Source organism: Mustela putorius, unplaced genomic scaffold (assembly GCF_011764305.1).
Source record: "Mustela putorius furo isolate JIRA1106 unplaced genomic scaffold, ASM1176430v1.1 tig00000056_pilon_pilon_pilon, whole genome shotgun sequence".
Lineage (NCBI taxonomy): Eukaryota > Metazoa > Chordata > Mammalia > Carnivora > Mustelidae > Mustela > Mustela putorius.
Window position 1 is genome coordinate 7,739,741 of NW_025421263.1, and position 22,514 is coordinate 7,762,254.

The 22,514-nt window shown below is 37.4% G+C and overlaps 1 protein-coding gene and 1 pseudogene across 4 annotated transcripts in view; both read left to right on the forward strand.

Annotated features, from left to right (window-relative positions):
- Positions 1-22,514, forward strand: part of TMEM144 (transmembrane protein 144) — a 50,580-nt gene that overhangs the window by 15,654 nt on the left and 12,412 nt on the right. For all 4 annotated transcript variants that reach the window (XM_004777315.3, XM_004777314.3, XM_004777316.3 and 1 more), the window contains 8 exons: positions 195-366; positions 2,632-2,754; positions 4,901-5,000; positions 6,614-6,694; positions 15,388-15,469; positions 17,360-17,436; positions 19,488-19,606; positions 21,984-22,103. In XM_004777315.3, coding sequence (XP_004777372.1) covers positions 258-366; positions 2,632-2,754; positions 4,901-5,000; positions 6,614-6,694; positions 15,388-15,469; positions 17,360-17,436; positions 19,488-19,606; positions 21,984-22,103 — 811 coding nt within the window. In that variant the 5' untranslated portion in view covers positions 195-257. The remainder of the gene's footprint in view (positions 1-194; positions 367-2,631; positions 2,755-4,900; positions 5,001-6,613; positions 6,695-15,387; positions 15,470-17,359; positions 17,437-19,487; positions 19,607-21,983; positions 22,104-22,514) is intronic.
- On the forward strand, positions 9,864-11,378 carry LOC101681518 (annotated as a pseudogene).

Sequence of the window (22,514 nt, forward strand, 5' to 3'; positions counted from 1 at the left end):
TGGTAAAATAAAAGAAAAAAACAAATGAACATGAAGTATGAACATAATACATAATTTCATAGTGTCCTAACTTTTTATCTGGAAGAAGGAATTTTAGCATTACTTTTTGAAAAGCTCAATAAATATCACATAGTAATCACAATTTATTCATCGTCTCACAACTTCTTACTGGTTTTATTTTTATTTTATTTCAGAAGCTCTTGAAAAGGACATCAAGTGCAAAGTGAACCAGCTCACTCCCAGGCAGTACTGGAACCATGAGCAGTAACGGAACAGACCTGACCGTTGGTTTTGTGTCCTCTTCTGTAGCTGTCCTTTTGTTTGGCTCAAACTTTGTACCACTTAAAAAATACGATACTGGTGATGGTAATTATTCTTCCTTCATAGTTAACTTTAAATGATGTATAAATGTGAAGTTCTCTTTTTTGGTGGTTTTTGTGTGTGTGTGTGTGTTTTTTTTTTTTGTTTTTTTTTTTTTTTGCTGTTGTTTGTTTGTTTTTAATGATGGCTACAAATTTTCTTCCACCTGGCACCACATGAATAGAACTTATGAATAAATCCTTCGATAATGCTCATTTCATTTTTTCTGAGATTTAGTCAGTATAGATTAGTCTTAAGGTTGTGTTTCACGGTAAAGCTGGGAGAGTGACTATCAGGAAAGACGTTTAGCCTTATCTATTATGTTTACAGAAGAAGAAAGTTAGTCAGTTCTACCAATATACACTTGTTTTGAAAACGCAAATTGCAAAAATACTTCATATAATAGAGAACAGTTTGAGCACAACATGGATTTTGTGCTTATGTGCCATTTTGATTCTGATACAACACTAGGTGAGCACAGAAAATGGCACCCAGAAGAATAAAGGTACATAGGAAAGCATGAGATGTGCTTGCTCACACACCCCTCAACATTCCAAGGCTCCCTCAGTACCACACCTGTTCACATCTGGTATTAGGATCCCCCCATCCACCAGCTTCACAATAGCTCCAAACTGCCTCACTTCTGATGCCCACTTCCATAAGCAACCTTCAAGTCTTTTTCAAGTTGAGGTGCCATATTTATTGTAATACTTGTGAATTTAAACACTTAGCCAGTGTAAAACTGTACTTTTTTTTAAAATTGGGTTCCTGTCTTTTTTTTTTTAACTAGGTTCCTGTCTTTTTCTTTAAACACATTGTTGATGAAATGTTTTTTGAGTGTTGTTCCCTTTTCCACATAAAAACTGTGGTTTTTATTATGTGATTTTGCATAGTGCGGTGTTTTTAGGAATGCACGTGGTATGTTAAAGTTGACCTGACTGTAATGTGAACGTCAGGAAAGTGAAGCAGGAGGTTTATTGTTTGTTTTTTGTTTTTTAATCCACCTGCCTGTAAATAGCCAGGAGAAGAAGACGTTCAGATGTTATGCTGAACACCTGGTGGGAAGACCTTACTTTATCACCTCTGTTCCTTTTGTCTTGCTACTACTTAATAGAATTACAAATCTTTTCCCCCAGAGCTTTTCTCCTCTTTTTCTTTGGAATTAGGATGGAAATGGAAACTACTAAAAGAAGAACAAAATCTATAGCAAGGGGTAGAGGAACTGGTTTTCAGGTATCTCCCAACAACTGTGATCCTGGACAAGTCTCACCAGCTCTTCTGTTCTCAGTTCTGAATTGTAAAATGAAGAACTTGTAAAATGAAGAACCTGTAAGATGAAGTTCGCTTTCATCTCTGTGATCTTCCTTTTTTGCCCTAGGGGCTAACAGCCACTTTTTTTTTTCTCTCTCTCCTCCACCATGAGATTGAATTGAAATAGGCAAAAATCTTCCACAGGTAGAGTCAGAAGTGCTACACTGAGTTATCCCTGCCCTAGTATTTCTTCCTATATTGACTATTTCTTTAACCTAGGAATCCCTAAACCCTTGAAGGAACAGAAGTCTGGTACAGCTAGACTTCCTATCACCATGTCATCTTCCGCTAACTGGCTGGCAGCCCAGAGCACAGAAAGGAGAGTGCTCCAACCCAGAATGCTAATTCTCAGGTTTGGATTGTCAGGCTCATCACAGGCATTCAACTCTAGCTGTGAGGGGTCTACCTGTGGCCATAAGTGGCTTTGTTATTATCCCAAAGGTGGTATAAATGATCCCGAATGGTCTAAATTACCATTGTGCTATTCTGAAGTTCTTAATGCTGTGTTTTGGTGAAAGAAGGCACTGGGTGTGGCATTCAAATAAAAATATATAGATTTGGGCTTACCAAAACTCTTCGGTAGAAAATTCTTGATTTGTCTAACAGGTGATCGCTTCTCGGCCTTTTGGCTAAGATCAAGTGTAGTGTCTAACAGGTGAAACAAACAAAAGAATGTTAAGCAGGAATGCACTGTCCTTGGCAAACTCTGGAGTAAATTCCAGCTCTACAAACCGTTAGCTGTTGAGACACGTTGCTTCATCTCACATTCATTTTCTCCGTCTTTAAACTAGGGTTAACTATGATGCATAGTAATTGTAAAAATTACATTACGTGTAGAAAATACCTTATAGGCATTCAGTAAGTGGTGACCATTCCTCTAATAATATTGCTTTGATACCCCTAAGGGTTAATTTACTCAAATCAGTTTGAACCACTGTAACCGATTTCTTTTATTTCCAGGAATGTTTCTCCAGTGGGTACTGTGTGCTGCCATATGGTTGATTGCCGTGATGGTCAATCTGATATTACATTGCCCTAAATTTTGGCCTTTTGCAATGGTTGGCGGCTGCATTTGGGCAACAGGTAATGCATGATTTAATTTATTTGGTAATCACTTAATACTATGACCAAAATAACTCTGGTTCATAATAAAAAGAGATAGCACAAACAGCAATTCTGAATAATCCGTAGACATAGATACTAGAAATTCATTTCATTCAGATGCTCAATAAATATTTTGGGTACATTTGCTGACTTTTTCCTCTTAATGATTTCTTTCTTAGTTCCTGATAAAAATTATAGCAAAAATGTTTCAGTTGCTCTCTTTCTGTTCAAGCATGACTCATATATTAGTTTAAGTGCTCCAGGCTTTCTTTTCTCTATGCTAATTGGAAAATATTTTTTTTAAATAGTAGTCTCTACTAATATAGTATTTAAGACTTGTTCTTAAAAGTAGGCAGACACATTTTCATTTCAAAAGCATTGGCAAAAAAAAAAAAAGGCAAACAAAAATCTTCCCTCTGTTGCTTTATCAATATCTGAAATTATATAACTGGAATTTATACCTTTGGCCCATCAGGACAGTTTTTCTTCTATTAATATAAATATATCCCAGAAGAATTCTATTCTATTTAGAAAAAAGATTTCCAAGTATCAAGGATTTTTTGAGGTTAATTTGATTAAAAGCAAATAAATTTAAAAATATTAAAAACTTATTGGGTACCCACTAAATTTGAATCTCTGCAGAATTAAATGATTTAGTGAAGTTCCTGAGTTGGAGGACAAAAGAGTTCACTTTTAAATTTCCACTGGAATTTAAATTATTATACCTCATTTATACCTTGGTACAATTATGTTTATCACATCTAATGGGGAGAGGGAAACAGAAAGCTCACTGTATCCTATAGCTCTTTATAACAACTATAATATTTGTAATTACCCAGCAGGCTCTATTGGGATTCAGTGGGGAGGGTTGTAATTTGGGAAATGTTGCAGATGTGGATGCTATAGGTCATAGTAATGGAATGGAGATGGGGAGTAGAGGAAAGGGAGCAGCCAATGATGATGTAGGGATTTTATCATAGGTGATTAGGAGGGTGGTGGTATCACTGATACAGATGATGAAAATAGAAGTATGTGTCCAAAAAGAAAAATGATGAGTTCAGTTTGGGACCTTTTGAGACTGAAGTTCCTGTTGTTCCCACGTTGGGGGACATCTGGTTGGAGATCTCTTGTTGGGAACAGACAATAAAACTGTGGAGAAGGTCCAGGCTAGAGCAATAGCACTGGGAGTATGTGTCTCTAATTGATAGCTGAAATCTTGAAAGGGCAAGTGCCCAAAGAAGGCTATATAGCAAGAGAAAAAATGTGTTCAAGGGGAAATATTTAGGGGGCACCTAGATCCAGACAGTATGACAAGAAAGAGTAGCCTGTGACAGAGAGAGACAAGAAGGAATCAGGAAATGAAGGCATCTTGGAAGCCACCAGAGGAAATCTTTCAAGAGAAGATTGCAGGACCGAGGCCAGACTGCTGAGTGGTTAAGAACTATTAAAAAAAAAAAAAAATCATGCATTTGGCCTTGAGTGATCTTCCTGAATACAGGGTTCTAGAAGGTACGTCAGTGAGCATGGGAGAGCATAGTCTGGTGCCATATTGGGCCAAAGACTTCTGGTCTTTGGCTCTGGTTCAAGTCTAAGAGGACAGTCACCACTGATTTATCATTGAAAGTTATCATATAACTTTCTACAAGAAGTTATAGAATAGAGACCTACTTTAAGGATAGAGTGTTGGTGCAATTAGGCAAAGAGTGAATTTATCATTTTTCTTTATAGGATTTTGTTTTATGCCTAGTTCTTTTAGCAATCATCAACCTGAGTTTAATGCCCAAAAGTGTAGTTATTTTATTTAAAAACCAAGGAATTGTGCTTGTGCTTTCCTAAATTTGTCCAAATCCCATAAACTTCATCTGAAGTTAAAAATTAATTCAATTTGGGGCACCTGGGTGGCTCAGTGGCTTCAGCTCAGGTAATGTCTCCGGGTTCTGGGATATAGCCTCTCCGCTCAGCAGGGAGCTTGCTTCCCCCTCTCCCGCTGCCTGCCTCTCTGCCTACTTGTGATCTCTCCCTCTGTCAAATAAATAAATAAATCTTTTTTAAAAAATTAATTCAATTTATAAATTTATTTTTGTATTAGAAATAACATATTTTTTTCTGTATGTTCTATCTCCAGGGAACATTGCTGTTGTCCCAATTATCAAAACCATTGGTTTAGGCCTTGGAATCTTAATCTGGGGATCATTTAATACCTTAACTGGCTGGGCAAGCTCAAGGTAACACAAAGCAATTTCAACTAAGATTCTCTACACTGATGTAAGGCAAGTCCTAGGGATTGGGCTAGCTGAGGGGAATAACCTGATTATTACCCTCACAGAGATTATAGCTGTAAGACATACACATGAAATATGCTACTTTTAATTATTATTTGCCTGAAATTCTAATATCCCATCTCAATATTTGGTTAAGATACAGTAAAAAATTAGCGCCTCAGAACAGAAGAAGGAAGAGAGGAGGGAAACTGAAGTGTATTTTCCTTTTTTATTGTGTGACAATTTCTTGGACATGTTATATGCATAATTCTCCTCTCATTTTCACAAACATGAGGTAAACACTACCTTATAAGAGAGCTGAGAGACAAAGAGACTGAGTAACTTGCTGAATGTCATGGAATGAATAAGCTAGGCTTCAAACCCAGGTCTTCTAGTTCTAAAGCACATATTCCTTCTGGAGCCTGGGCCATGGTCAAAAAACCATGCCCCACCTTCCCAGCCACTTTTGTAAATAAAGTTTTTTGGAACACAACCAAACCCATCCATTTCGTATTGTCTCTGGCGGCTTTGACACTATAGTGGCAGAGCCGGGTAATTGCAAGAGATCATCTGGCCCACAAAGCCTAAAATACCTACTCTCTAGCCCCTGGCAGCCCCAGCTCTAGAGGGGTCCAGCAGGGTCACCATAAGCCACATGGTGTCCATTTATATTTCAAGTTAAATTAAAATTTGATAAAATTAAATATTCACTTCCACACTGCACTGCTCATAGATCAAGTGTTCAATAGCCACAGATGGCCAGAAACTACCCTGTTACACTGGGCACCTATAGAAGACCCCCCCCCCATTATCATAGAAACTTCTATTTGATTGTGCTGCCCTTGTTCGGTATTCAAAATTAACACTCAAGTGGAGTTTGGGAAAAGGAATAGAAAGGAGGGTGTCACTCTTACCTTAATTTGGGGGCTCCTCTTCCCTCCCAAAGCATTATAACAACCTCAGTAATAATAAAACAAATTAACTTCCAATCTGTTCTTTCCTGGCCTTTCCCCTTCTCCACCAGCTTCTTACAGGTGCTATTTTCTTTTGCTTCTTCTACTTGCCTCTTTCATTCTTGCCCTGAATGGGCAACAGTGCCAACAGTAATTGTTAGTAACAAATGCTACAGTTGATGTCAAGGCATTAAGAAAAAAAAAAAAGGTGATGCCAAAACGTTGTGATCTTTAACCAAGCAGTTACTTAAACGTCTGTCTCAATAAACACTGTACAAAATTGCAGCCAATTAATTAGGATTCACTTAGCCACTAATGTATTTTGTTTTCCTTCTTCCTTAATCTTAATAAGAAAGGACACTAGCAAGAATACTATGTATACTAACTCATTTTAGATATCTGCATAAGAAGAAAGGGATATATATATGACAATTATACTACCTTATAGGTATCCCATTTTAAACATGAGGAATTGAGGCACGCAAAGAGATGTTCAAGTCACAGTTAGTAAGAGAGGGATGTAGGATTTGAATCCAGGAATCTGACCCTGAGTCCATGTTCTTGAACACTGTGATGAACACATTTTCAAAAATCGCTACGCTGATGCAGCTTTCTCAATTCCAGGTTTGGCTGGTTTGGAATGGATGCAGAAGAAGTATCAAAACCGGTGCTAAATTACGTCGGAGCTGGATTATCAGTAGTGAGGTACACAGTCGTTTCGGACTTAACTCTTCTTCTAAAACTTTAGAACGCCTTTTAGAGATCCCAATGTGTTTACATTTTTTTAAACCTGCATTTCATAAAAGTGCCATGATTTGCCCTCTGATTCTTCATTTATATTTACAGATTTGGCTTTCGAGGACGAAAGTGTCAGCTCTGGGTCCCAAGCCCCAGCTTTAGTTCTCAAAAGCTCTGAGACCCCCGGAAAATCATTGAGCTGCTTTGAAGCTCATTTTCATTTATCTGTGATCTTTAGAAAAATCTTAGTACATAGCTCCTAAATTAGAATCAAAAGGCACATTATTTTGCAAACTCAACTATACTCTATAAATAAATGTTATGCTGTCTCCCCAGTGCCCCTGGAATAGTCCTTGATTCTCTCCTCTTATCTCCTCTCATTACTCACTTCCTCTTTGCCCACCACCCCCCCCCCCCCACCACCCTCTGGTTTCCACATTCCTGCTGTCACTTCATCTCTGCTCAACCCAGTCTGATAACTACTCTCTCACATATGAAAACATGTATTCATTTAAATATGTGTTTTGGGATGTATCTGTGTCTAGTCATATGCACTATGTGAATGAAGATGAAAATGACTTTAAATCTCCATAGGTCAGTGTTCAATCAATAAAACTCCAGCAGGAATTAGGTCACCTTAAATTCAGTCCCTTTCCTTTCTAGTCTCCATTTATATTCCCTGTCAGTGCTTCACATAATGGATAGCCGTGCCTGGAAAGATTTTAGTACTTTTTTATTCTTCAGGGAAAGAACACTCTATTTCTCTTCCTCCCGCAATGATGGCTTTTTCCCTGCCACATTCAGGAACAATCTCTTTGTCATTGAAATATTGCCTAAGAGAGTGGTTCCAGGCCAATCGGAGAAGAAATAACATAGATTATTCTAAAAAAGCAGATTCCTGACATTTTTGGTTAGAGGCAATTTTATGTATTTTGTACAATTCACATGGCATCCTAGCTTTGAATAGCTCTCCCAAAAACAATTTCTTTACACCCCAAAATTGTTATGTAGCATGCTTTAGTTTTGACTTAATAGTAATTTAAGGCCAATTTACTCGGTCTGTCAGGCATTGTTTTTCTCCATATTTCTTCTTTCTTTAGAAAGTGTCCATCCTCTAAAATCGCAAATTATTCATGTTCTACCCACTTCTATCTGTATGACCTTGGACAAATCACTTAATTTCTCCAAGTCTTGGTTTCTTCATCTGGGGCTAAAGTGAGGGAAATAATTGTGTCAGCCTTATAAAATATTTTGAAGATGAAATGAAAAGAAATATGCTAAGTGTTTTGTATATTGCTAGGTAGATGGCTAATGCTCTAAAATTTGGGTAATTTGTATTATAGTAATCATTATTTGTATCAATAGCTAGTTCATGTTCAATTACTGGTTTCCCCTGAGGGGTGTGTTACTCAGCTCTGTAGTAAGCTGTCGGTGCACTTGGAGATCATACGGTTTGGTTTGGAGCTTAGTCTATGGCACAGAAATGTGATTATCTCTTCCTATAGGGCATTCCAACTCCCTTCTGGGTTTCTTTACCAAAAGGACCTCTGGAAGCTTTTGTTTCATTATTTTAACTCCATTAAATCAGTTAGTTCAAAAGGCATTCATTGAATAAGCTTGGAGTTTCATGTCCTGTATAAGGAAACTTAGAATATGGTCACATTTGTTTAGTCACCTCCTATTGCTTTTCTTTTTAAAGGGATAGGTGAGATAGATTGTTTCTAGCCTTACATTTTTCCTATATGTGGTATCACTCATTTTCTACAACTAAAATCACTCTAGGTGTTTTATTTTATTTTATTTTATTTTATTTTATTTTATTTTATTTTATTTTATTCGGGAGCCCCATGAGGGGCTCAGTTTCATGACCCTGAGATCATGACCTGAGCCATAATCAAGAATCGGATACTTAACAGACTGAACCACCCAGGCACCCCAACTCCAGGTATTTTAAACAGCAACGCATTTCACACAGGAAAATTTTCACAAAATTGTGATAAGGCCCAGTGGTGCAAAAGGAGGAAGGGCGCTCTGCCCAAAGCCCTGGAGCCGATGCTCCAACCAGCCCAGCTGCCTCTGCCCGGAGTTACCACCACTGCTGAAACTACCGGAGCCGCCATCAAAACAAAACAAAACAGTCTCTCCCAACTTTTAAGCCTATTCTTATGCCTCCTGTTGGCAAAACTTAGCTGCTAATAGAGTTTGGGAAGTCACGGTTTTCAGCTTTCTAGCCTCCATGGTTCAGGAGAGAATATGTAAGAGTGGGTGTGAAGCAGACACCAAGAACAGTGTTCTCTAAAACAAACTTAAATGAAGATCCAGGAGTCAGAGTTCATCAAAAAGCCAATTTCTTTTCCAATTAAAAAAAAAAAGTGCTTTGGATTATCCTTGAGTCTGCTCCCTATTTCTTTCTCAACTTGCTGTTCCTGGAGAGTTGTGTATAAGGAAACCAGTTTTTGTTTCCAGCCCTTACCTTTCTTCAGAGCCACGGACTTATGTCTAACGAGGGTCAAACTCCACATGTCTACCAAGATGCCCCAAGGCACCTCCTCCCCAGCCTGAGGTGAGATAACCAGTGGAAGAGAGAACCCTGCTGGGTCAGGACATGGTCAGCAGTCTACGGACACTAGCCATTAGTTCTTTTCTCTCTACCTTCATTATTTCCCAGTCAGAATTACTTTTCTTATTCTCCCCTTCCCTGTCAACTGGTTCCTCCTCCTGTGTTCCCTGTCTCATAGAATGTAATAGCCATACTTATTCAAATTCAAAACCTAGTCATCGTGAGTTTTTTCCCTTTCATATCCCATCTTATATCTAATCCTGTAAACATTTTTTTCCTAATGTTTCACAGGTTCTTTCTCTCCTTTCCCCCAGTTCCTTAATATAAATTCACCTGTAGATGATTGTAAAAATCTCACATCTAGGAGCCCTTGAGGGGCTCAGTTGGTTAAGCATCTGACTCTTGGTTCTGGCTCAGATCATGATATCAGGGTCATGATCTTCAGGGTCATGAGATGGGGCCCCTAGTCAGGCTCTACACTCAGCTTGGAGTCTGCTTAGGATTCTCTCTCTCCCTCCCTCTCTGCCTCTCACCCTGCTTGCTTGTTCTCTTTCTCTCAAATAAATAAATAAAAATCTTAAAAAAAAAAAAAATCTCAGAGCCACTGCCAGGAAGTAGCAACCCTAAAGGCTTAGGCCTTTAGGGAAGAGAGATGGCAGATGACCTCAGTGCTGCCAACAGGAACATGGAGGTCTGGAAGATCAAGAAGCTCATCAGGAGCTTGGAGGCAGCCCACAGCAATGGGACAAGCATGATATCATTGATTATTCCTCCCAAAGACCAGATTCCACCAGCTGCAAAAATGTTAGCAGATGAGTTTGGAACTGTATCTAACATTAAGTCCCAAGTAAAATGTCTTTTAGTTCTGGGAGCCATTACATCTGTACAACAGATACACAAGCTTTAAACAAAGTACCTCCAAATGGCCTGGGTGTTTACTGGGGTACAATTGTCACAGAAGGAGGAGAGGAAAAGAAAGTCAACATTGACTTTGAACCTTTCAAACCAATTAACACATCATTGTATTTGTGTGACAACAAATTCCATACAGAGGTTCTCACAGTGCTCCTTTTGGATGACAGCAAATTTGGCTTCATTGTAATAGATGGTAGTGGTGCACTTTTTGGCACACTCCAAGGAAACACCAGAGAAGTCGTGCACAAATTCACTGTGGATCTCCCAAAGAAACATGGTAGAGGAAGTCAATCAGCCTTGTGTTTTGCTCTTTTAAGAGTGGAAAAGTGACGTAGCTATGTTCAGAAAGTAGCTGAGACTGCTGTTCAGCTGCTTATTTCTGGGGACAAAGTGAATGTGGCTGGTCTGGTTTTAGCTAAATCAGCTGACTTTAAAACTGAACTAAATCAATCTGATATGTTTGATCAGAGGTTGCAATCAAAAGTTTTAAAATTAGTTGATATTTCCTATGTTTGTGAAAATAGATTCAACCAAGCTATTATGTACTGAAGCCCTCTCCAACGTGAAATTCATTCAAGAGAAGATTTTGATGAAATCAGCCAGGACACAGGCAAGTACTGTTTTCGGAGTTCAAGATACACTAAAGACTTTAGAAATGGAAGTTGTAGATATTCTAATAGTCTATGAAAGTCTGGATATAATGAGATACAGTCTTCATTGCCAAAGCACAAAGAGGAAAAAATTATCTAACTCCAGAGCAAGAAAAGGATAAATCTCATTTCACAGACAAAGAGACCAGACAAGAACATGAGCTGATTGAGAGCACACCCCTGCTGGAATGGTTTGCTAACAACTATAAAAAATCCAGTGCTGTATTGGATCGTCACAGATAAGTCTCAAGAAGGATCTCAGTTTGTGAAGGGATTTGGTAGAAATGGAGGTTATCTTGCAGTACCAAGTAGATTTCCAGAGAATGGAATACCAAGGAGGAGATGATAAATTTTTTGACCTTGATGACTACTAGGTAGTCGACATGGGTCTGGCAAAACGTGCCTCACCCTCCAGCATGCAACCCAAGGAGCATACCTGTGGTGGAATCCAAACAGTTCAATTATATAAGAGAATATTATGAAAATGTATACAGCAACAAACTGGGCAACCTGGAAGAAATGGACAAATTCCTATAAACTTACAAACTGCCAAAACTGAACCAGGTAGAAACAGAAAATTTGGACAGACTCATAACCTGCAAAGAAATTGAATCAGTAATCAAAAATCTCCCAACAAATAAAAGCTCTGGGCCAGATGACTTCCCTGGAGAATTCTACCATACATTTAAAGAAGAGTTAATACCTATTCTTCTCAAACTATTCCAAAAAATAGAAATGGAAAGAAAACTTAAAAACTCATTCTACAAAGCCAGCATTACCTTAATTCCAAAACCAGGCAAAGACCCCACTGAAAAGGAGAATAAGAAGCCAATATACTAATGAACCTGGATGCAACACTTTTAATAAAATACTAGCAAATTGAATTCAACAGTACATTAAATTATTAATTTATTAATTATTTTTATTTATTAATAATTATTAAATTTTTCACCACAATCAAATGGGGTTTATTCCTGGGTCTCAGGGGTGCAGATCTCTGCCTTACAACTCGAACAGTTCCAGAACTTAATCCTTGAGCATTGGATATTGAGAAGAAGACTGAAACAAAACCAGACCCTACCCTGCACTTTGGTTTGTCATGGTGTCACTGCAGCAGCCTAGAACTAAGTTCCTAAAATGCCACTTTGGACTAATTTAGAAAAGAATTCCAGTTGTAATTTTTACTTGGTGGTAAAATTGATTGTTCCTCTATTTTATGAAAGAAAATTATTTTTTTAACCTACATACATAGAATCAAAGATACTTTAACTACTGTAAACTTTCAAAAGGTAATAGAAATGAGATAATTAAAAACAAACTCACATCTACTTTACCTAGTTTCATTTTTTTCTATTGCCAGTGTAACTTTCTTGTATCTTGTATCAGTCATCACTCTTCTAAGAACCTTGGAAGACTCCCATTGGATTCAGAATAAATCTGTCTCCTTAGTCTGGTATGTCCTCCACCATCACAGATTCAACCCTTCCTAGATTAGCCTTCTCCTTGTATTATCAATTCATTGACCCAGATTATTTATTACACCATACCCCAGACACTTCCCCCAGTCCAAAGACACTTTCCTCAGCTTCCTTGGCCTCCTATAAATATCAGTTGAGAATTCTTGGGTTGTTTTCTTGTGTTATTTTCTTTATTTCCCTTCTTCCTAATTAGAGTGAGTTGCTCCTAAACTTCCATTGCATCTTGAACTCTTATTATACAAGGGTCTGTTTTCTATTATTCTTACAATTCCTTTATCCTTGAACTGTGAGATCCTTTGAAGGACGAAGTCTGTTATTTTCTTAAAATACCATATCTCCCACCATCACCATTAGACTTTGCCACACAGTGCTTGAAATTAAAAGATGCTCAATATAGGCTTGTTAAATTGTCAGGGTAAACACATACAAACAAGTTCTATTAATAGTAAGATGTATAGAGGTACGAATCTAGGGAAACGGGAAAGATCAAAAATGTAGAGAAGCACTCCTATGTATAGCATTGATTTTTTTTTTAATTTTCCATGCTTTTGACAATATTCACAGACTTTATCATATATCTTTGTATCTTAGACACTGTACCAAGTTCTGTAAGCTTGTAGCCCAAAAGGCCTTGTGATCTATTTGGTTTTATGTTTGTATACATAAGATAAATTTCATTACCTTGTCCTAACTTAGTGCCCTGCACCCCCTCTTGACCTAACTGATCTGACTTACCTATTTGTGACAAACACTAGTCACATGAGCTCAAAACCACTTGGTCCTGATTTTTTTTTCTCATGCTCAAAACCCCCCTCCCATCCAATATTCTCTTTACTTCCTAACATATTTTAAGATTTTACCATGTTCCCAAAAGTACGCTAAGAATTTTGCATGCATTGTTATTTAATTCTCATCACATTTCAGTAAAATTGGCCCATCCCCATTTCTTTAGATGGAAAAAGTTGAGACTTAGAGAGCCTAAGTGATTTGGGCGAGGTCAGACAGTTGTTTGAAGAAACACTCAAAGACTTTCTCTTGGTACCGTTCAAGTATTTCTAATATACCATCTTATATTGTCATTAAAAAAACATACTCGTCTATACAAAGTTGAGGGTTTTCATGATAATTTTGAGAAGAAAATGCAATTAAGATGACTAATAATAGCTTTGCAAATTAGCAGTTATGTAAGTACACATTTAACTAAGATACACACGTTTACTTAGGTTTCATGCATTCATTTTTACTGAGTGTTAAGCGCTTTGAGGATCTTCAAGGAGATCTTATCTTCCATTGAATTAGAAAATCTGTAGAGAAAAAAGTTCACAAGGACTTGTGGTAAGTGGTCTGGATTATGTGATGACTATTCTTAGTATTGTGGGAATTCAGAGAAGAGGAAGAGTCAGTGAGGACCAACCCGGGAACAGGGAGGATTCTTGTCACATTCAGCCTTCAGTTCTTCTTTAGTGTGGATAAGAAGAGGAGAGTGTGTTCTGTGTTCAACTAAGAAAGAGAAACAAACAAGAGCAGGTGGTTGTGGAAGATGGGAGTGGAGAGGTTGGAACAGGGACAGGTCAGAGACGGAAGTCGCTGTGGAGAATTATGTGGAGTAGGTTATGGGGAACATAATGCAGAGAGTAATAAAACTCAAAAAGGACAGTTACATTTGCTAGAGAAGGGAATATGGAACCATTCAACTTTTGAAAGCAAGTAAGAGGCTGAACTAAGGAAGCTAACTAAGAAATTTTAAATTCATAGTAAAAAAATCACACATCAGCACTTGTCTGCACTTTGATACCTACACTATTTCAGCCTCCTCTGTACTTTGAAAACTCCTCTTACATCTTTAACTTTTGAACCATGCAAACATATATATTTTTAAAATTTTATTTATTTATTTGACAGACAAGGTTTACAAGTAAGCAGAGAAAGAGGAGGAAGCAGGCTCACTGCTAAGCAGAGAGCCTGATGCGGGGCACTGGGATCATGACCTGAGCTGAAGGCAGAGGCTTTAACCCACTGAGTCACCCAGGTGCCCCCATGTAAGCATATTTTTAAAAAGGAATGTCAAAAGTTTACCAGAGTTGTTAATTTCCTTAAGTTAATTTAATATTTTAACACATTTTAGCCTATTTGCGTGGTTCAAAAGTCAATAATGGTAAGCAAAGCATTTGTTACAAAGATACTGGACATGAATAGAAAATGCAGTATGCAAGAATGTCAAAGAGTGGGGAGCCTGGGTGGCTCAGTGGGTTAAAGCCTCTGCCTTAGGCTCAGGTCATGATCCCAGGGTCCTGGGATCAAGCCCCGCATCAGGTTCTCTGCTCAGCAGGGAGCCTGCTTCCCCCTCTCTCTCTGCCTGCCTCTCTGCCTACTTGTGATCTCTGTCTATCAAATAAATAAATAAAATCTTAAAAAAAAAAAAAAAAGAATGTCAAAGGGGGAAAGTCATTAGGCTTATGCATGTGTTTTCATCTCTTAAAATATACTCTGGAGATCTTTCCATATCAGAGCACAGAGGGTGTCCTCATTCCTTTTTTTATATCTATGAAGCATTCTGTTGTGTGACCATGAAGACTGCCTCATCTGAGTGTGGGTGTAGTGGCCACAGCATCTCTTCTTTGGGGGCTGTGCAGTTCTCTGCTCACACCCATAGTACCTGTCTGCTGAAGTTTGTCCATCAAGGATGTTGTTAAACGTCTAGGGTTTTGTCAGTATAACAGGTGGTTTTCACTTGTATTTTTTTTTTTTAACCATGTGATTCCAGAGTTAAGCAAGAATAAAAGATGCAGCTATAGACTGAAACAAGAAAATCAAGAAAAAGATCTGATTTGAGGGCAAATTTCATGAGTTAGGTTTCTAACTTGTTGTAGTTAAGGACACAGGAGACTTCAAAGAGAATGGCATCCTAGAGAAACGGCAGGACCCCTGGGGAAGCAGCGTGGCAGTAATCGTCCGAGCATTAGAACTGGATTTAAGCTGTGTTTTCTCATAAAATGCAGGCAGCTTGCTATGAACCAGGGATATAATAAACATCACTAAAATTTATTTTCTTTACAGTGCTTTCATATTTTTGTTCATCAAAAGTGAAATACCAAATAACATGTGTTCTGTGGACACCACACCATTAATGACAGATCATGTGAGTACAGTGTGAGAAACAGTATGATTTGAAACATAAAACTTAGATAAAAGGAAGATTTGAAATAGATGAGAAGGTTTTTTTTTTTTTCTTTCAAGGCCATTGACACTATGTTTGTGTATTTATTATAGTTAGGTCTATGTGGCAACCAATCAAGATTGCCACAGGAAAGCTTCTCAGAAAATTCAGAGGTCTATTTATATCTGTTAATCGTAGATCTCAACTAGAAGGTGTATATACAAGCCCGTATTTTGGAATGGCTTAAGGATTTCTGCAGTGGGAGGATCCTGAGTACAAAAGAGTAATACGAAAGTTACTGAAGAAAGAGGGAGGAGAGAGGTCTTAAAGTAGGCCAGGGGAGAGCAGTGAGGAATAGCTCAGAGGCAACCAGTGAAAGGAAAAATCAAGTTGTATGAAAGGAGGAGTAGTACTTGATTTTCTTCCTTTTTCTTTTTCATCACATCCTGTTCCACTCAAAGGTAATGACAAGAAATATGTAAGAAGATGTTGTTTGACCCTGAAGAACCTGGTTAGTCTGGGATAGCAAATCTATATTAAACAGGAACAACCTATAAGAGATCTGACAAAGCACAAGGGCCAGTGGCTACATATACAGAAGTGATTGCAGAGCAAACCCCCATGGCCATGAGCCAGACTCCAGTCCTTCCTGTTTCAAGTCTCTCTTCTGTCTGTTGTGGGTCCAGTGCTATCCGACTGCCCTCGATAAAACCAGAGCCCTACACCCCCACAGCCACACCATCTCCCCGGAAGGTGCCGGCTCTACTCCGTACTTCAAAATTAACATTTTCTTCTCCCTTCCTTCTTCCCCTCTCAAAACCCTTATCGAATAACGAGACTGAAATGTTAGTTAAGTTGACACTAAAGTTAACTAATAATTAGCTTTAGGATAAAATGAAAGAGATTTATTAACCTATAGACATTTCTAATCTGGAAAATGTTGCAGAGAGAGAATGGAGGAATTGAGACAGATTAAGGTGTCCAATATTCCTTACCTCCCCTGGGGATTCAGATACTTCTTGACCAACCACTCCTCACACCTAGGGAGAGAAAAAGAAAGATGCAACTCTGTAAAAGATACATAATAGGTTAACTGCCTTAGTTTTTCTAGGCACGGTGGAAAGGTATAAGCAAACCAAGTGTAAAGATACATAAACGGCATGATTGGGTAATATGCAGCCATACATTATGAGCTCCTCATCCTTGAAAGAAAGCATTGTTGCCAAACTTGCGTGAACACATGACAAGTAATTCAAATCCAATATCTTAGCTCTTACAAAGGCATCAGGAGTATCACATTAAAGTAATTTCAGCTAAAATGCGAAAATAATTACATTTGACATTAGAACTATTATAAATTGGCCTATAATTTTTCTTGACTTAGAATATTAACCTAAAAATGAATCTTAACCTCATCAAGAAACATGGCTGGAAATGTTTTATTAACTAATTCAGTTAAAGAAAACTGAATTTAAAAAGTACCTGTCAATTTTTTAGTATTCCATAGAGGAGTATGAGTTTTCCTTGGTTCTAATTTATTTTTTTTAGATTATTAAAACTTGCAGATGAAATACAAACATTGTTAACTTATGTTACTTTTGATAGGTGTATCAAAATAGCCATAGGTTAAACTGAAAAAATGTAAACAGAGAAGTTGCCAACTGCCCAGCCTTTTCTGAATATAAGAGTAACAGAATCACAAAAGTTCCAGTCTGAAGATGGGCCCAGGATCAGAATGCATAGTGTCATGTGCTCCTATTTTAAAGTCTGTTTGAGAAAGAAAGATTAAAAACATTGAAAATCTTCTTGACACCAGGGTGATTATCAGTTGAATGCTGTTTTTGTTTTGGTTTGTGCCACTATTTTCCATAGGTGATCAACAGCACTCAAGATTCCTGCCCTGACTATTCCTGGGTGGATAAACTTTCTACAGCACAACAGCGCACAGTGTAAGAAGAGGTTCTGTTACCCTCTTTCTTATTTGGGTAAAGTAAGGATTCCCGGAGTGAAGTGGTAGTCCTCTAAGTTCAAGAAGCAAATGGTAACATAGCTTTTGACCTTCATAGTTCCATGGTGGACAGACTTTCTTGTTTCCTGCTGAACTTTTAGGTAGGGAGGTCTGTGATCTCAGTGTTTTGAGAAATTCCTAAGCCACTGCAGTATCTCTAGCCAATAAGTAGCTGACAAAACCAATCTCCTTTTGCAGCACTTTTGTGCCTAAAGTAAAAGAGGTAATACAGGCCACAGCATATATTAATCAACAGGCTCTCAGCAATTATAGTCAAATTAGGCAATACAATTCTCTAATACTGCTTGGCCTCCATTGGAAATCCCTATACTCATATTGGATGATTTTATAATCTCAAGATATTCATTTTCAAATATAGTAATAGAGTATTTGGGGTCCATAACAGTTATACCCCTCACTGTCATATAGACTGAGTTTGGCTCACCAGGAGACCCTGTATTTTAGAGTTTCTTGTGGTATGTTTTTGGATTAGCAGAGAAATATGGAAATATGTAAGTGGTACCTTGCATTTTACAATCGGTAACTGTTTTGAACTTTATGTGGAGACACACATAAGCGCTTCAAGAATATAAAGCATTTCCTCTGTTAGTATCCACACTAACCTCACAGTGGGGAAGAGGCTGTGCCTGGTACCTAAGAAATGCTCAATATTTGAATCAATTGAGTGAAAGAATGAGCTCACAAACAAGCTTCAGAAGATAAATACATTGCTGGTTTTGCTTAGAGTAAAACAGCTCTCAAAAAAAGGCAACAACAAAAACAAGAACATTTTTTCATAAAGTGTCTCCCTTTTAAGGGAATATTTGTTAAGAAAAACATTTTTGATTGTCTCATGATTAGCCAGACCTGGTGTGTTAGTCTGGTCTGTGTCTGGGACACCCCTTTCAGGACGATGGAGTCTAGGCTTCCCCATGACACAGGGATTTCCAGTGTGGATGGAACTGATTGTCAGGTTGGCCCTGTGAGTTCCTATTGAAATAGACTTTAAGAATTTGTTTTTACAGAGTGCCTGGATGGCTTAATCATTAAGCGTCTGCCTTCAGCTTGGGTCAGGATCTCTGGGTCCTGGGATTAAGACCCCTGTGGGGCTCCCTGCTCTGCAGGAAGCCTGCTTCTCCCACTCCCACTCCTCAAGCTTATATTCCCTCTCTCGCTGTCTCTCTCTCTGTCAAATAAATAAATAAAATCTTTAAAAAAAAAAAGAATTTTTTTAAGCTTGAAAAGGAATTTTTTTTGTTTGTTTTTGCCTAAAACTCTTGCCTGTTTCATGCCATTGCCCTTTGTATTAAGTTAAAGGGACTGTTCCAAAATATTAATCATCTCTCCCCAAAATTATTGGGAAACTTGCCTCATGCAAATGTAGCACAAGTCTCAGGAGTCCACATGGTTCCATTGCTTAAGATGAAATATTTTCTTTTTACGATAGGAAATGTTTTACCCAAAATAAACAAAATATTTGATAAAATCCTGACCATAACCTAGTCAATGAAGGCATGGGCAAGTCCAGGGATATCAACAGTTCTTGAATGAGCATGCATTTAGTATTTTGTCTATCCTAGCCCTGTACTAGATATTGAGTGTTCAAAAAAGAAGTGTAAAACATACAGTCAGTCCACAAATAGTTCATATTTAGAGAGCCAAGTTCATTATGCAGACAGTATAATGATAGCAATGGTTACGTCTATGTAAGAACCATTTATAATGATAACCCATTATAATTTCTGTAAATTGTATACTTCTAAAACTAGGAAGTGGGGGACAGAAACTGCACTTTCAGTCCTGATGCTGCTCTGACCCTAGAGGATACTGCATTGACTTTTTGAGGTCATAGAGCTTGAAATAGATGTCTGATTTCTGCATAACTGCCTGTGATTTACACTTAGAAGCATGCTTTAGTTATGATTCCATTTGTGTGTTTGTCAGAAATATTGCTGTGGGCCAAGATTAACAGTGATGTGCTTGTTTTTTAAGGGGCTGCATTCTTGCAGTGATATCTGGAATACTCTATGGGTCTACATTTGTGCCCATCATTTATATCAAGGACCACAGCAAAAGAAATGACAGTATATACGCAGGGGCAAGCCAGTATGGTAAGAGTAAAACATTATTTTCCTTTATAAATGAACTCAATACCTGTTTTTCTATTTAAGCATATAAAAAGAATGTGATCATAGTAAATCCTGGTACATAGATTCGACTTACTTTTTCATTGTAAGTGGTAGATTAGAAAACCACCGAAGACTAAAAGTAATAAAGGACTGTTTGAGTCTTTTCATGTGATCGTCAAAATACAAATATAATCAACGTTATTCTAGTCAGGGTTGATATAGGCTACTTGGATCTTATCACACAGTTCCTAGATTTATAGTAAGATTTGGCGATTATTTTCCAGTTAGGTAATCTCTGAGAAAATATGTATTCTTCTGCTCTTTTAAAAAAAGCTAAAGTGCAATACATACCACTTTAAAATCAAGTAAAGGCCAAAGTATAACCTGCCTAAAGGTCAAAGTATAGCCTCGTCAGAGGATATTGTTTTTAAAGCCCAACATAATGCCCTCAGATTATATCAGTTTCTAGGGATAGATTGAGTCTGTCAGGTATAAACAACACCACGTGCAATAGCCCTTGTACAGACTCATCAGGAGATGAAAGAAGGTCTACTTCAGGGGTCCTATCATTTTGTTGAAACGTGGCTTCCACCCATGAACTCATAAAGGAATGAGATCATAGGTAATAAAGTTCTAAATTGGATGGAACAGAAAATTAATGTGATCTACATTTAGATAAGGGAGAAATTTGGAAGGCAAAAGTCATGAGGGAGAGACTGATGACAAAACTGGGATTTAAAAGACTTTAATTGAGTGGCTAGACTGTGTAGACACCATTGTTTCTTCGTTCTTTTTTATATTCAGTCCAAATAACATTCAAATCTTTTATGAACTTGTCTTTTTTTTTAAGGTATTCTACAAATACTTTTTGGGTTTTTAGTATTTTCATCTGTAAAGGATAAGAACCAATAAAAATACAATAACATAAGATAAATTAAAAGAGAAGGAAAAACAAGAATGAAAAAAGTAAAACAGAATCAGGAATGAGTCTAAAAACTGTAACATATTTTTACACTTGCTAGAAATGAGCCGTAAATTTGGCTCTAAGATTTCTTATAGACACAAGGGAAATCAAATCTGTCCCACAATTCAGTGAACACAAGATAAAAAGAACTAATCATCCAGGAGTACAGTTGTTCTTGGTCCTGGGCCATAATAAATAATTTCAACGATCTCTTTGCATAAATAGTACAATCAATCCTTAGGGACCTTTCTTACGACAACTTTAATGCCATCTAATAGGAACACACTTTATTCCACTTTATTAAAACATAATTCTGGGGAGGTGCAATTTTTTATTTCATTTATTTAACAAACACATAAGTATTATATGCACTGTGCTAGCACTCTTCTAAGCACATTACAATAATAACTCAGTTGACCCTCATAACAACCTTATTAGTTAGGTACCATTATTATTCTTGTTTTACAGTTGAGGAAATTTAGACTGTGAGAGATTAGGTAATTTGCCCAGTTCTCAAAATTAGCAAGTAGTGGATTGCAGATCCCACTTATGTGGTATGTGCTTTTATTAACGATGTTATGCTGTCCCTTGTGGTAGTTCATACACATGTTGTTCTTATATGATCCAGAAGTAGGGTTTAAGATTTTGGAAGAACAGACACACTGGTTGACCTTCAAGCTTTTCTCCTTAAACATGACCCCTCACCTTTGCCTGAATTTCCTTTGAGAGAAACATTGAGTCTAGTATGACCTTCCCAGCCAAGAACCTATCATAGACACATCTGTATGACGAAAGGACAGTCTGCTCAAACAGTCGGTGCAGTTGGGGTTTCTCAGATATGATACCACCATCATGTGTCATTAACTCCCCCATGTAATCAGGCCTATAGTAAACAACTAAATAAAACCCTCTTTGAGAGAACTTCCTGAATATCCTCTCACATAGTTGTCGTCTGCAACAGAGATGCTCGTCTCCAGATTGGTCACCATACAAAATTAGCACTCTCTCGTATTTTTCACACCACCCCCACTTTGTCTGCTTGAAGATTTGCTACATTGGCATTAGTAAAATTAAGTCTGCAATCTATTTTTTAAAAGAAGATGGTTTTCACATAATATTCATAGTTTCTTATTTATCTTTCCAAGATAACCATAAAAATCAGCCTTCTAGATCTGATTATAGTAAATAATTTACTACTTAATATTTCTAAGTTTTAGATATGTTAATTAATATTCTTTATAAACAGCACATAGAAACCTAAAATCATAAAATATAATTAATAGTTCCTTTACTTTTGAGGTTAATTTTGGTGAGTTTGTTTTATTTTTGGAACCCTAAATATATTTGAAATGAATAAAAGAATATATTGGAAAGTCTTATGGTCTGTATTTTCAGATTTAGACTATGTTTTTGCACACTTCAGTGGCATCTTTTTTACAAGCACAGTCTACTTTCTGGCCTACTGTATAGCCATGAAAAATAACCTGAAGCTATATCCTGAAGCAGTCTTGCCAGGTAAGAATATTTACCACAAAAAAAATCTTCTTACTCTGTGAAAGTATTCTCTACTCACTTAGCTTGAATAATCATCTCCTGGAAACCAAGCCACCCTATGTGACTTTGTCTGTGTATATATGTTAATTCCCTAGTTGCTCTGGCCCAACTCACCAGTAAATGGGAAAGATTTAAAAACCATGAAACTTGATATGAAATGCCAGTTATTATAGAACCTGAAACTTGAAAAATGAATCTGAGGTAATTTCCTATGCCAAAATACCTTGTGTATTGACAATCAGACTCTATTATTTCTTCTTCATTATCTAAGCATGGTTATTAAAAGTCAGAGTCAATAGAACTTTGTAGTCACTTAGGTAAACAAACATTTTCTCTGAAAAGGAAGGAGAAATCCATTTTAGAGTTTAAAAA